The sequence below is a fragment of the Octopus bimaculoides genome, chromosome 28, assembly GCF_001194135.2.
Source record: "Octopus bimaculoides isolate UCB-OBI-ISO-001 chromosome 28, ASM119413v2, whole genome shotgun sequence".
Lineage (NCBI taxonomy): Eukaryota > Metazoa > Mollusca > Cephalopoda > Octopoda > Octopodidae > Octopus > Octopus bimaculoides.
Genome location: NC_069008.1, coordinates 1,549,024 through 1,561,440, shown reverse-complemented (window position 1 = coordinate 1,561,440; position 12,417 = coordinate 1,549,024). Strand labels below are relative to the sequence as shown.

At 36.1% G+C, this 12,417-nt stretch overlaps 3 protein-coding genes across 3 annotated transcripts in view; 2 read left to right on the top strand and 1 right to left on the bottom strand.

Annotated features, from left to right (window-relative positions):
- Nucleotides 1-12,417, top strand: part of LOC106870586 (acyl-protein thioesterase 1) — a 304,640-nt gene that overhangs the window by 206,573 nt on the left and 85,650 nt on the right. The window lies entirely within an intron of this gene.
- On the bottom strand, nucleotides 1,637-5,883 carry LOC106884370 (zinc finger protein OZF). The gene has a single exon (XM_014935724.2). The coding sequence runs from the start codon at nucleotides 4,003-4,005 to the stop codon at nucleotides 2,749-2,751; it is 1,257 nt and encodes a 418-aa protein (XP_014791210.1). The 5' UTR covers nucleotides 4,006-5,883; the 3' UTR covers nucleotides 1,637-2,748.
- Nucleotides 6,034-12,417, top strand: part of LOC106878798 (zinc finger protein 850) — a 17,841-nt gene continuing 11,457 nt past the window's right edge. Inside the window, exon 1 of the mRNA XM_052977723.1 lies at nucleotides 6,034-8,452. Within this exon, the coding sequence (XP_052833683.1) occupies nucleotides 7,802-8,452 (651 nt within the window). The 5' untranslated portion in view covers nucleotides 6,034-7,801. The remainder of the gene's footprint in view (nucleotides 8,453-12,417) is intronic.

Below are 12,417 nucleotides of genomic sequence, written 5' to 3'. Positions count from 1 at the left end.
TAGAAATGTCTTGTTTTCATAAGTTCTGAATTAAAATCTTCCACCAAACCTTAGTCACAATTTATGTTCCTAACACTAGCTTAATGACAACTAAGTTACTTTACTAAATTCTTTGTTATATTTAAAGTAATTGAAAGAAACACAGAGCATCTCAACAGAAATATAGTTAAAAAAAGCGTTATCCCTTTTGGTACCATCCTACCTGAAACTGCTTCTGGCTCTGTAGTACAAATGTCTTGTTTTCATAAGTTTTGAATTAAAATCTTCCACCAAACCTTAGTCACAATTTATGGTCCTAACATTAGCTTAATGATAACGAAGTTATTTTACTAAATTCTTTGTTATATTTAAAGTAATTGAAAGAAACACAGAGTATTTCAAAATAAATATGTGGTGAAGACAGTGAGCTGGCAGAACCATTAGCAGGCCACGCAAAATGCTGAGTGGCATTTTGTCCATCTACAGATTCTGAGTTCAAATTCTGTTGAAGTTGATTTTGCCTTCATCCTTTTGGAGTCGATAAAATAAGTTTCAGTTGAGCACTGGGGTCAATGTAATTGAATTACCCCACCCCCCAAAAAAACTTGCTGGCCTTGTGCCAAAAGTTGAAACCAATTTGTGTGCACAAATATATATTGTGTATATACAAGAAATTGAGAATTATTTCCCATCATTTGTAGTTGGCTGTCCATAACGCTGAACAACTGCCTAGGTGCAGGTGTGGCATATAGTAAAGAAGTTTGCTTACCAACCACTTAGTTCTAGGTTCAGTCCCACAGTATTCCACCTTGGGCAAGTGTCTATAGACTTGGGCTGACCAAAGCCTCGTGAATGGATTGGGTAGATGGAAACTGAAAGAAGCTCATCCTATGTGTTTGTGTATGTGTGTGCCTTTATCTCCCACCACCACTTGACAACTGGTGTTGGTGTGCTTATATCCCTGTAACTTAGTGGCTCGGCAAAAGAGACCAATAAAATAAGTACCAGGCTTCAAAAAAAAAAACAGAAGAAAAGTAGTGGTTGTTGTGTTCGACTAAAATTCTTCAAGATGGTGCCCCAGCATGGCCGCAGCTTAATGACTGGAACAAATAGAAGATAAGCTTTTATCTATTTCAGTGCTCGGCAACCTTTTTTCACTTGTGGTACACTTATATTCTTGAACATAACTATTCTGGGAACTTTTTGATACCATCTCATATGGATGAGAATTCATCTACAAAATTCCTGTGTTAACCAGGGCTTCAGAAGACAACATTTGTGCAAGAGGACTGGACTGGAAACACAAAACTTATTGATCATACAGCTAAAAGAATTTTCTTAAACATTTCATTATAAATTTTACACTTATGTTTTCAGTGTTGAATTAATTTTAAACTTTTTAGTATTTAAACCAGCAATATCTGACCCAAATATTCTATATATTTTATGTTCAAACTGTCTAAATCTGGCCTCTCACACTTCCCCTACAATGCCATTCTAAAAAAAAAGCAATCATCAGAATTTTGAAGCAACAAGATAATGTATGATTAGTTTAAAACAATGTGAATAAATAATTATTACATTTGACAAAATAATCTGAATGCTAAAGGGTTAAAAAAACAATTTCAACAGTCCAGAAAATACCACATAACAAATATTGCAAACATATTTTATAAGAGATTTATAAATGTTAATTTACATTAACCACAAGCTATTTGGTCACAAATTATGAAAATTTAATTTACATAACTAAGAGTTATTTCACCATAAATTCAAGTGATAAGATTTTACAAAAGTTTTACATTTTTAAAATTTTATTTTTTATGAATATTTTCAACAAATCATCTGTCATATATAATAATTTCCACAAACTTTTACAGTCATAATGAGACTAAGTCTCTGTAATTAACTTTAATTACAAACATACCTATTTTCAAGAGATATTTATAGATTACAAGATGACAAGACAGAATACATCTCCAACAAGATCATCATTGTTTGGCGTCCATTCTTCCATGCTGGCATGGGTTGGACAGCTTGACAGGGGCTGGCAAGGCCAGGGGATCACAACAGGTTCCATAATCTGTTTCCGCTTGGTTTCTACAGCTGGAAGCCCTTCTTAATGCTAACCACTTTGCAGAGTGTACTAGGCGCTTTTTAAGTGGCACTATCACCAGTGCCTTTTATGTGGCACCAGCACTGGTGCTTTTTACATGGCACCCACACCACTGCACTGGTGATTTTCACATAGCACCATTACCTGTAGTTTTTACGTGGCACCATCACCAGTGCATTTTATGTGGCACCAGCAACAGTGTTTAATATTCTCTTCTTTTCTCTCCAGCTTGTATTCAGCTACAGATTACAAATGTCAAGTGGTTGGTATTAGGAAGGGCTTCCAACTGTATAACCCAGGGGGGTTTTCAAAATGTGGTCCGCAAGGACAAGACAGGGGGTCCGTGGGCAGCAAATACTTTTTATGGGCAATTTGATTTTATATATGTTTTTTAATCGAAATCTTTTAATTGACAATAAACCTATTTGTTAAATACTGTTAAATAAATAAATGTAAAAATATGTTATTTTAAGCAAATATTTATGTATAAATTTCATAAGCGTTTATAAGGTAAAGCCTGAAATATAAAGGGGTCCGCAAGTCAAAAATAACCCATATCATACACTGCACAATGCAGTCCAAACAGGTTGGATCCTGCCAAACCATCCAACCCATGCCAGGCAGAAAACACAGACACTAAATGAAGATCATCATCATGATGACGATTTACTGAGAAGCAATTTTTCTTCAGTGTGTATTTTTTTGTGTTTGGCAAAATGACCGCTACTTCTGAAAGACTTCATACATATATCACAATGATATGGCTTTTCCCCAGTATGTATTCTTAAGTGATCAACAAGATTAGAATTATTAGTGAATAACTTCCCACAAATATCACAGTTGTAAGGCTTCTCTCCAGTGTGTATCCTTCTGTGCCTTATAAAAGCACCTTTGGTCACAAAAGACTTCTCACATATTTCACAATGATATGGTCTCTCTCCAGTGTGTAGTCTTACGTGATTGACAAGATGTGAAATCTGAACGAATAGTTTCCCACAAATTTCACAGTGATAGGGTTTTTCTCCAGTATGTGTTCTTTTATGATTAACAAGCCTGGATTTAAATGAGAAAGATTTTCCACAAATTTCACACTGCTCAGGTTTCTCCTCATTGTGGATTTTTTTATGTCTCGTTAAATCACCTTTATCCACAAAAGACTTTCCGCATATTTCACAATGGAATGGTCTTTCTCCAGAGTGCATTGCTTTATGACGCAAAAGACTGGAATTAAAAGAGAAAGATTTACCACAGATTTCACAGTGGTAGGGTTTTTCCCCAGTGTGAATACGTATGTGAGTAACCAAACTGGATTTCTGACCGAAATATTTCTCACATATTTCACACTGGAATGGCCTTTCTCCCGTGTGTATTCTCTTGTGACTTTTTAAATAACTATTAAGAGCAAATGATTTTCCACATATTTCACAGTGGAAAGGTTTGTTTCCAGTGTGACTATGTTTATGGAGAGCAAGACGATAATTGTGAGAGAAAGCTTCCCCACATATTTCACAGGCAAATGGTTTTTCTCCAGTGTGTACTCTCTTATGTTGCGTTAAATTACTGTTTTTCACAAATGATTTCCCGCATATTTCACAGTGGTAAGATTTATTTCCTGTGTGAATAGGTTCATGAAGAGGAAGAGATGTTTGAGAGAATGATTTCGTAACTATTTCATCAAGGCAAGTTTCTTTTCCAGAGTGTATTTTCCTATGTTCTTTTAAATAACGGACTTTGCCAAATGATTCCCCACAAATTTCACATCGAACGGTTTTGTCCAATGATTTTTCTTCAGTAAATACTTCATCGCCTAAAGTTTTCTCATTACTATTATAAGTCTCTGTTACTGAATCCAAATTGGTAAAAACGGTTGAGTTGGGGATAACCAACGGTTTAACGTCCTCCGTAGTCATTGTGCTTCTCTGAGATATTTTGAATCTCTTTTCACAACTGGGTAAAATATGCAATGTGTGTATATCTTCTACATGCCCACAGTGTACCCGTTGTTGACTATGTCCATGTAGCACATATATTATTGTAGATAAAAGATTCCCCCCTTTCTTTTTAATCTACGTTATGAAATATGGTTACGGCTTAATATTTGCTTCATAGTCTTAAAAGTATTGTGATTCTGTCTGGAAAATACGCATGTGTGTGTCTGTATGTAGTACGATGAATTCACATTTATTTACCACTGTGGTGGCAATAAAAATGATCGAGGCTTAAGATTTGCAAGTCAACTAGAAAAGGAAGAAATAATATCAAAGTTATTCAACCATTATTTGGCCATTGAAGTCCATATTCTCGTTAAGAATTCATAACGTAGCGAAAGTGGGTAATAAAAAGAAACATTTAGTCCTTAAGGTGATGGAACATCCGATTCTGGAACATTTAAATTGGTTCGAAGTAATCAGCAAACATTAGTGTTTACCTCACACCAAGATAACTACATTCGCTGAAGTAATTAGTAGACGGTGTAAGGGATAATTTTACCCTCGAAAAAAATCATACAGGGAAACTATTAAGTTAAAAGTCTCTAACAAACATTTCAATACATTTGGAGGTATTTGTAATAATGTCAGTTTGCTCTTGCGGTCGCCTCCAATCAACCGTTAATTCTCAAAACATTATCCAAGAAAATAAGTATGTGAGAGCCTCTCTGCTGTCGTTGATAAATCTGAAGCATTTCGGTTTCCAATACAAAATGATGCCAACATGGAGTTAACACCCTTACCAATGACTAACTGTTAGTTTGATATTTTATTTAATGTCCTGTTTTGATTTTGCTGCGCAGCGCAGTCTGAATTTCTAGTTTTGTCGTTACTTCAAGCGGGGGAGTGAACGGTACCTCAAAGCTTCTAAACCAATCACTTTGAGATTGTCAAATATTCTTTTACTGAATATTTAAAACAATGGCGTCCTTTCAGTTTCGTTTCACGAGGGAGGCCACTCTACCTAAACTATTCAAACATGGGACGTCAATAAGCGGTGTGTGTGTGTGAGAGAGAGAGCGAGAGAGAGAGCTGGGTAGATAGATAGATAGATAGATAGACAGTTAGTTAGACAGATGGATGGATGGATAGATAGATAGATGGATAGACAGATGGATAGATAGATGGATAGATAGACGGATAGATAGATGGATAGATAGACAGATGGATAGATGGATAGATAGATAGATAGATAGATAGATATATAGATGGATAGATAGATAGATAGATAGATAGATAGATAGTTGGATAGATAGCTGGGTAGATAGACAGATGAGTGGGTAGGTCGGTCAGTATTTCCAAAATTTCAATTTTTTTAAAAATCGTGCACTCCTCCAAGCTTTCGGAATACCTACTTCACTCCATTTCAACAGTGTTTATGCTGGTCAAACCAGCTGAGAAAATGAGGAAGTCTTAATGTGGTCGCTCGAATTGTTAGAAATAACAGCTGAAGTTCTGAAAAATAATTTTTTGTCAAGTTTCTCTTTTTTAGACTTTTGATCTTGTTTTCGTTTTGGTATTTCAAGAAGTAAACCCTAATGTTTTACACGTCCCAAGTAATTTACTTACTTTATTTATTTAGCGAGCGAGCGAGCGAGCCAAATGTTTCACCACATTTACTAAATCTTCCATATAATGCAGGGGTGGGTATCCCCCGCACGCGTAACCATCTTATTGCGCCTGCAAGCTGGTAGACTCGTTTGTACAAAACATAGTCAATTTTTCAATCATAAAATTTATACAATATTCGTATGCCTCTTTGCGACATAGGTCGCGTTTCCACTACGACTTAAAATGGTTAGACTAGAACAGAAAATCATGCTAGGTTTGCACCATTCTCTTTTGACGCAACTACACCCCAGCTGAGAAATATAAATATCTCATGAGTAATATAAACGTCTTAAATTCAGTGGTAGCGTTAATTTAATGTCTTAAACTTATCTTTATTAATGTATATCGAATTATACATAGATATATACAAGATTGACACAGATTTCAGAGTTAGAACTTGTGATCCACCTGCGAACCTTTTTCGTTGAAATTTTTTTGCTCGCCGCACTAAAAAGTTTCCTCCACCCCTGATATAATGTGATCACACAATCAAATTTAGGGAAAGCGGAAACTGAAAGAAGCTCATCATATATATATATATGTTTGTGTATGTGTGTACCTTTATCTCCCACCACCACTTGACAACTGGTGTTGGTGGCTTACATCCCTGTAAGTTAGTGGTTCGGCAAAGAGACCAATAAAATAAGTACCAGGCTTCACTAAAAACTTTCCCCACCCCTGATATAATGTGATTACACAATCAAATTTAGGGAAAGCGGCAGCAATAGGGTATGTCAAAAAATTAACTTGGATTCCTTGAATTATGGAAACAAATTATTGATAAAATTATTCTTTGCAAAGTTAATGATAAAATATGATAAAACTTATTTGAAAATGGATTTTTAAAATGCGGTGAACAGCATCCTGTCTAAACCCTACAGTTTTTCTACATTATTAGAAATTTTACATTAGAATTTTCAGTGTTAAAAAGTAAGGAACAGGAAAGTCGTGACACAATTGGAATCTTCGATGTTCAAAACAGAAATCCGAAGGCACTTTTGTAAAAAAAAAACCCTAAAAGATCGAAAATAATTTCGATCAAGAAGAGCTGTGGTTATTTATCTAAATGCATTTACATATTCGTTTCAGCAAACCAAGTTCGATTTTTACATTTCCCATTATTACTGGTCAACCTTAATAACCTCGGGTTTTTTTTTACATGCAGATTGTTATTTCACTGGACAATGCTTTTTTTGATTTTTAACTTACTGTCATTTGGGTACATCTGAAAGGGCAAGTTAATATAACTGTTTCTATGAAACCAGTCTTATTTATATTAAGGTAAAAATTATTCTCTACACCGCCTACTTAGTATTGTTGTACTTGAAACGTTAATGTTTGGGATAGCATAGAACCACTTAAATATTTCAAGGACTTTATTACCTCGTCTACATGATTAAATATTCCATTCTATTACAAGCTTACACCACATCCTGAATTCTTTACAAGGAAATTGATATTGATGAGCAATTGATGAATGAATATCTTTATTAACCTTTCTTCACATTCGTCACACACACACACTTGTACGTTTCTACATTTGATGATAAACAATTCTGATTTATATACACCAGACACTTGCACTCCTTTTATATATATATATATATATATATATATATATATATATATATATATACACACAATTCACAATTATTTTCTTTCTTCGACATCGGTTTTGGATTAATATGATTTATTCCTTTCTACACATCTGCAGAGTTTACAATTAATACACTTAATTTAAGCCTGTCTTTGCTGATTGCTTAATTTGATTACGTTGCTTTGGTATTTATTTATTTATTTATTGACCTCATTTTTAAGCTGCATATCACCCATTAAACCATATCCATATTTCATAACATTGAAATAGTAGCACATAGGTTTGTCTGCAAAAATATGTTTGCAATTTAAAAAGGACTCGGTTGGCAACAACTATTCTAGGGTAAGTTGAAAATATATCTACTCCGATTATTCCTCCCCACTTGCAAACAAAGTGCCATACTATCCAAGACAAGGAATTGAACCACAATATATTACAGTCAGAGATATTCCTTAGATTTTGACAATTCCTTAGATTCCAGAGATATTCCTTAGATTTTGACAATTAAGAATGAATATGGAGGACGTTAAAGTCTTGGATTCTTCCAACAACACAACTGTTTTTACCAATTTGGATCCCGTGACGCAGACATACACTGTTGTGAAACCTTTGGGCAGTGAGACATTTACTATACAAAGACTTTATCACTGTGACATATGTGGTAAATCTTTTAGTTCTAACCTTAATCTAACGGAACATAGGAGATTTCACACAGGAGAAAAACCTTACAAATGCGATATTTGTAGTGATTCTTTTTTTTCTAACGATGTGTTAATAGGACACAAAAGGATGCACGCTGGAGAAAAACCATTCCATTGCAAAATATGTGGGAAATCATATGCCAATAATAGCGATTTGATTCGACATAAAAGAATACATACTGGAGAAAAACTATTCCGGTGTGAAACTTGTGGAAAATCCTTCACCAAGAATTCAGGACTTGTTACCCACGTACGTATTCACACCGGAGAAAAGCCATATTCTTGTGACATTTGCGGGAAATCATTCTCTCAGAATTCCGTTCTTGGAGTTCACAAAAGAGTACACACAGGAGAAAAACCATTCCTCTGTGAAATATGTGGAAAATATTTTATAAACAACAGTGCCTTAACTACACACCAAAAAACACATGCTGGGGATAACTCTAGCTCTGAGAAAGACGCTTAAAAATGTTTTTTTAATAATTGTCATTGGCTGGATTCTGGTTTCAGCACCCTATATAAATCCCTCAAAACTTTTATATTTGTTGGCATTTAAAAAAAAAAATTTGTGAATCTGTTCTATACGTAGGATTTCATACGATTATGCAAAAAAATTTTTTTTTCTGAAAATTCTAAAAAAAGGTACTTGAACCAAAATTCTACTTGAAAAAGAGTGAAACTTTTGGAATTTGTTGGGGAGGGAGTTTAAAGATTATAATTGTATGGATTCCCAAGTGTAGGACACAAATTTGCTAACATTTTCCTGAAAATTACCAAAAATAAAAAACTTGAATTCTGCCTTTTCATCTTGTACATCACAAAATGACACACTGAAGGGGAAAAAACCCCCCTATCATTGTGAAATACACGGGAATTTATTCTTTTCCAATTCTCATCTTGTTATTCACCAAATCCACATTGGAGGAACAGCCTGTTGTGAAAATACATGGGATAATATTTTGACTCTTACAGTTGATTAAGATGAAATAAAATATACAGTTAACTACTGATTATCTGGCATTGTTGGGACCTGGGGATTATTGGATTAGTGATTTTGCCCAATTATCAATTGTTTCTTTGACTCAATGTTAGTAAAGAAATGGAGTAACTGGTCTTTTTGTTTTGTTTTTTTCTTTATGTTGTAAACTGTCAAAGATCCAACGTTGTGTAATTCACATAATCTTTTCATGGACACATCGCTGTCAAGTTTTTTGAACAGTTCAACCTTTTCTTTTATGGACAATGTGTGGTGTTTTATGCTTTACATATTCGGTAATCTCCGACATCTAAAACGTAGGAATCTGAAAATTGTTTTCCAAAAAACTGCATTTTTCAAGGAGAGGTGCAAAACTGCATTAGCCGCCAAACTGGTAAGGCTTACCTTTATTTACAAATGTGTGTTTACACAGCAAGTGGTACCAACAAATTGTAGCAGCTGGTTGGTATGACAACCCAGGAAATTAAAAATTTTTCTAGCTGAAATTAGTGCCAGATTAGTGGCAGTCTACTGTACCACACTGAAGGGAAACCCCTCTCCACTGAAGAGGAATGTGGAATACATTGAACTGAGTAGGGTAATCTATATTCCACATTTTGGTATTTTTTTCTGAACCAATTTTAAATTTTTATTAATTCACCTGAAGAAAACTTTTTTCTTTATGATGTAATTGAATTATTCATCAATAAAAAATAACGCACCTGAAACAGCTGTAGTGTGCCTTTAACCCATTTGTGTTATTTTATTTATGTAACAACAATACTTGGAAACTTCCCCATGTTGGATCTGGAATTTAGATTGGATCGTGAAACTGCATGCCAGTGTGCTGGTATATATATTCATATGTATGTGTATATTTGTATGTTCATGTACGAGGGGGTGCTGAAACGTTCCTGGCTTTGGGTAAAAGAAACTACTGGAGGATCAGCTGGTTATGATCTTATTGAACATGTTCCCCTCTCAGATTCCCTTGCTTTTTGCAGCAGTCCTTCAGTTTTTCTAAGCCCTGTAAAAGAACTTGGAAAATTTGGTTTTTAACCAGGCCTTTCACAATACCCTTACAGACAGGAACTTTTCAGCACCCTCTCATGTATGTACACACACAAGGGGGTGCTGAAACGTTCCTGGTTTTAGGTAAAAGGAAATACAAGATCAGCTGGTTATGATTTTACAGTTCTATATTTAAGAGATGAGGAATTATGTACATTATTTACATTTGACGGATATTTATCCTCATCTTGTTTGTTGTTAACACAACGTTTCGGCTGATATACCCTCCAGCCTTCTTCAGGTGTCTTGGGGAAATTTCGAACCTGGGTTCTCATTTCTAAGGTAATTTTCAATGTTGTTGTTATTATTCAGGTCACTGCTTGGAATTGAACTCAGAGTCTTGGGGTTAGTAGCCCGTGCTCTTAACCACTATGCCATATGCCCGTAGTGGTTAAGAGTGCAGGCTACTAACCCCAAGATTCCAGGCAGTAACCTGAATAATAATAATAATAATGATACCTAAGGAATGAGAACCCAGGTTCAAAATTTCCCCAAGACACCTGATGAAGGCTGGAGGGTGTATCAAGTGAAACCTTGTGTTAACAACAAACAAGATCAGGACAAATATCTGTCTTCAAATGTCTGGCAAATATGGTGGGTGGGGCATTGTTTCCCATTCAAACTGCTCCAGCCTTTGGAATGTCATCCTTGGACTATGTGGCAAGCATTATCCTGATGGAAGAATACCTTTCGTCTTGAAACCAAAGACATTAATATTCTGATGGCATGCAGGTGTTGATGAATGGTTGAATGACCAAATCCAAGCTTCTCTGCTAGTTCCTCAGCAGTTACAATGGGATTTTGTTCCACCAGAGTTTTCAAGATGTCCTCATCAAGCTCTACAGATCTTCTAGGATGAAGCTTGTCTTCTGGGCTGTAGTTTCTAGCTTGGAATTTCTGGATCTACCGTTAACACTGGCTTATACTTATTGTCCGATCCCCACATACTGCATTAATATTCCTCACATTTCCTGTTCTATTGTTGCTTTTATTGAACTCATAAAGCAAACCAGAAAAGCACTCGGAGAGCGCAGACTTCTGCCAAGCCGCTCATTTCTACCCTTATACACGCATGCTGAAAAATCACCCAATTTCCCAAACCAACGCCGGCAAAAACAACCTCCTTGGCGAGGGTAAAAAAAAAAAATAACACAGCCATATGATTTAAAAAAAAAAAAACCCTTTTAAAACAGGAATCCTCTGAAGCAGTTCACAACCACCAACATCATCATCAGCAGCATTGTTATTGCTTCCACTTCAACCACAGACACCACCATCAACGTTATCGTGACGGTTACCTTGACAGTCGCTTTCACCACTACAACCAGTATAACCACTGCAATACCACCATCACACTACTAACACTATCATCAACATCATTATTACCACCATCACCTCAGCATCACCCATCACACCGCTCCTGTCGCCATTATAACCACCGATACTATTTCATCCTCCTCCCATACTTATCTCGACCATCATCATCGTCAACACTGTCTCTAAATAGCAACGCCACCATAGGTTACGTGAAAACGATGTGTTTTCAAGGGAGATAATCAAAGAACGTAACATTGTAATACTTCATGTAAATTCAATATAACAAATGAAAAATCCTTCAAGAATCCATAAAAATTCTTGGATCACTACCAAAATTTCATCATCTGTTCCTTTTGTCGTTACCAACTTTTCCTGCAAGTTTCATCAAATGCCGTTCACAACTTTTTGAGTTATTTTGCACACACACAGACAGACGGACGGACAAACCAACGCCAATGAAAACATAACCTCCTTCCTTGGAGGAGTTAAATATGCTGAATATGCTCCTTTGTCACTTCCATTATGGCTTTGGAAAAATAACTGTTAAAATCGAACTGCACTCTTCAAAACTTGCACTAAGAATAAATCATCATCGTTTAACGTCCGCTTTCCATGCTAGCATGGGTTAGACGATTTGACTGAGGACTGGTGAAACCAGATGGCTACACCAGGCTCCAATCTGATTTGGCAGAGTTTCTACAGATGGATGCCCTTCCTAACGCCAACCACTCCGAGAGTGTGGTGGGTGCTTTTTACATGCCACTGGTACGAAGGCCAGTCAGGCGGTACTAGCAACGACCACGCTCAAAATGGTGTATTTTATGTGCCACCTGCACAAGAGCCAGTCCAGGGGCACTGGCAATGATCTCGCTCGAAAGTCCTTACACATGACACGGGCACAAGTGCCAGAAAGGTGACGCTGGGCACAGGTGCCCTCACAATTTCGTTTTTGCTTGCCCCAATAAGTCTTCGCAAGCTGAGTTTCGTGTCCAATGAAGGAGACGACATTGGCATGGGTGCCAGATGTCAAATTTAACTCGATTTCGATTTCACTTGCTTCA